We start from the raw sequence: 2199 nt of genomic DNA on the forward strand, positions 1-2199 counted from the left end.
GCCATGTATCCAACGTTAAGCGGGAAGGAAAGCCAATCGGATACATCCCCGGGAAACCCTTTCATTCGGAACAGAGTAACGGGAGGAGGAAAGAGAAACTGAACAAATACGTCACCGGGAAGCCCGATCGTCTGAAAAGTAGAAGTAACGGGAAATGCAAAGGGAAGCTGATCGGATACGTCACCAGGAAGTCCGTTGAAACGTCGGATAATCGAGAAATGAGGATAAAATGAGGCGTGGCAACGCGCGCCGGGATCAGCTAGTAATAAATAAATAATAAATCTTCGAAATAAACTTGCTTTTGAGTGTAGTCTGGGAAAGGGAGGTTACATAAGCCCCATAAATAGTTGTTTGATCTTTTTCACACGCTTTAAATAATTCATTATCGAATTGTTTGGGTTTCATGGATCGTTCCACGATCACGATATGTAAATCTACCAAATTTAATGAATAGTTTAATTGGCAAGCACATCCAATCGCGCCAATCAGCTAAACAAGCTGAGCGCTCAAATTTCTGGACCAGTGGAGGTGCTAATTGATTCTTTAATCGATCAGTTTACGGAAATAAAATATTCAAAACATTTGCCTCTCGAGCTTAACCGACAGATAGAGAGAGAGCGGAGCTTTAAAACGTGCCACTAATTGGCGGAACGTCATCGATTATGCACGATGCAATGGATCGAGAGCAGTTCGAAAGCCTCTTGTTGATCTCCGAGTTCCGAGGGGCTGGATGTCCGGGTATCGGGTGCAAACGGGCAATCGGGCGGTCGGCGGTTCGGGGCACCTACCTTAGTATATACACCAGCGCTACTTAATTCGTTTTCTATCACCATCACAATAATGCCGAACATTCCCATGACGAGGGCGTAATCACTGATGCGCTTCCGCTTCTCGAACAGCGCTTTCCGCCGCCCTAACCGGTAGCCGACATTCGGTTTGTGCTTCTGGCCGGGCCCACCTTGTATCGTGCCGGGACCTTTGCAGACGCCGCCACCGAGGCCTCGCTCCTCCATGTACCTGTGGGTGGGAGGGAAGAAAACGGACGGTCGTGAGGTCCTCCGGAATCACCGGGGATTATAAATGCCGGGCGCGACCACCGGATATTCACCTGGGATACTCTGAGTGTACGCCCACGAGCGCGATGCCGGCCTCTTCTGTGCATGCAGCCGATACTGGTTCCCGATTACCGGCGCACGGTGTCTTCATCGAGCCGGGGATCGACAACGTGGACACAGGCTTTCGGAGCTGTCCGGCCAAACGAAAGAGAGAGAGACAGACGAGAAAAAAGTGTGAAAGATTAGTACGGTGCGATCGGATCGGTCCCGGCGAAAGCTCTTTCGCAGATCATAAGAAGCGAGTGAAACAGGCAGGTGAGTGCAGGCACAAGAAATCGAACGGAAGCCCCTGTGACTCGTGTGAACGGTCGTTGGCACGTGGACACGTGAAAGTACTTGCTTGGTTGCTGCGGTGAAATTAATCTATCACTACAGGACTCCCCCCGGTGACGGAGGAAAAGCTAACGGAACTAGAACTAGAATGATGGAGCTTTAGCAAACGAAGCTACTTCTACGGGGCTAGACAGCTTTTTAAGCAACATAACTTGATGGCAAAAGAAATACACTAGTTCATAGGCGTCTAGGATGCAGCTGTCGGTGGTAGGGTCGGTGAGTGCACTCTGCAACTTAGCAACCATCGGAAATAAACGAATAAACATGGCCATCAAATGAGTGGCGAAAATAAAAGAACGAAAGGAAGGCCACGGCCACACAGAAGGGGATTATCTCGGGGACGGTTATGCTGTGTACCATCCGTGACCTTTGCCCGTTATCAATCTCCGACCGCAGAACTTCGACCGGAACCCGGCCGTGGAGCTTAACCGCGACCGGTTAAACCGTTCCGCGACCGGTTCACACGGATCGTACGAGCTCGTTAACGAGCGAATCGAATGCAGGGCCGCACGATGAACCACAACCCGGAGGCGGAAGGCTTATCGTACATCAGCTCGTGATGGTGCTACCGATTGGTTGTTCGGTTTGTGGCCGTTTTCCGGACCACAAACAGCCGCTCGGGCATTTTTCTTACTCCTGGGGGTTTCCCCTTTGCGTTGATTTCAATTGCTACTGCCCCAGTGGGGCAGTTATTGCGCCACAAGGATTGCACCGGAAGTGCGGCTGTTTTATGCGTTTTTGATGTTGTTGC

At 50.6% G+C, this 2199-nt stretch overlaps 1 protein-coding gene across 1 annotated transcript; it reads right to left on the minus strand.

Annotated features, from left to right (window-relative positions):
• Positions 1-788: 788 nt before the first annotated feature.
• Positions 789-1206, minus strand: LOC128276658 (small conductance calcium-activated potassium channel protein-like; the record flags this gene model as incomplete). Its single annotated transcript, XM_053015116.1, has 2 exons — positions 1109-1206; positions 789-1017 (listed from the first exon to the last, which is right to left on the minus strand). Coding segments are annotated over exons 1-2 (327 nt in total), but the record flags the coding sequence as incomplete, so codon positions are not given.
• Between the last annotated feature and the right edge of the window lie 993 nt (positions 1207-2199).

Source organism: Anopheles cruzii, unplaced genomic scaffold (assembly GCF_943734635.1).
Source record: "Anopheles cruzii unplaced genomic scaffold, idAnoCruzAS_RS32_06 scaffold01926_ctg1, whole genome shotgun sequence".
Taxonomy (NCBI): Eukaryota; Metazoa; Arthropoda; class Insecta; order Diptera; family Culicidae; genus Anopheles; species Anopheles cruzii.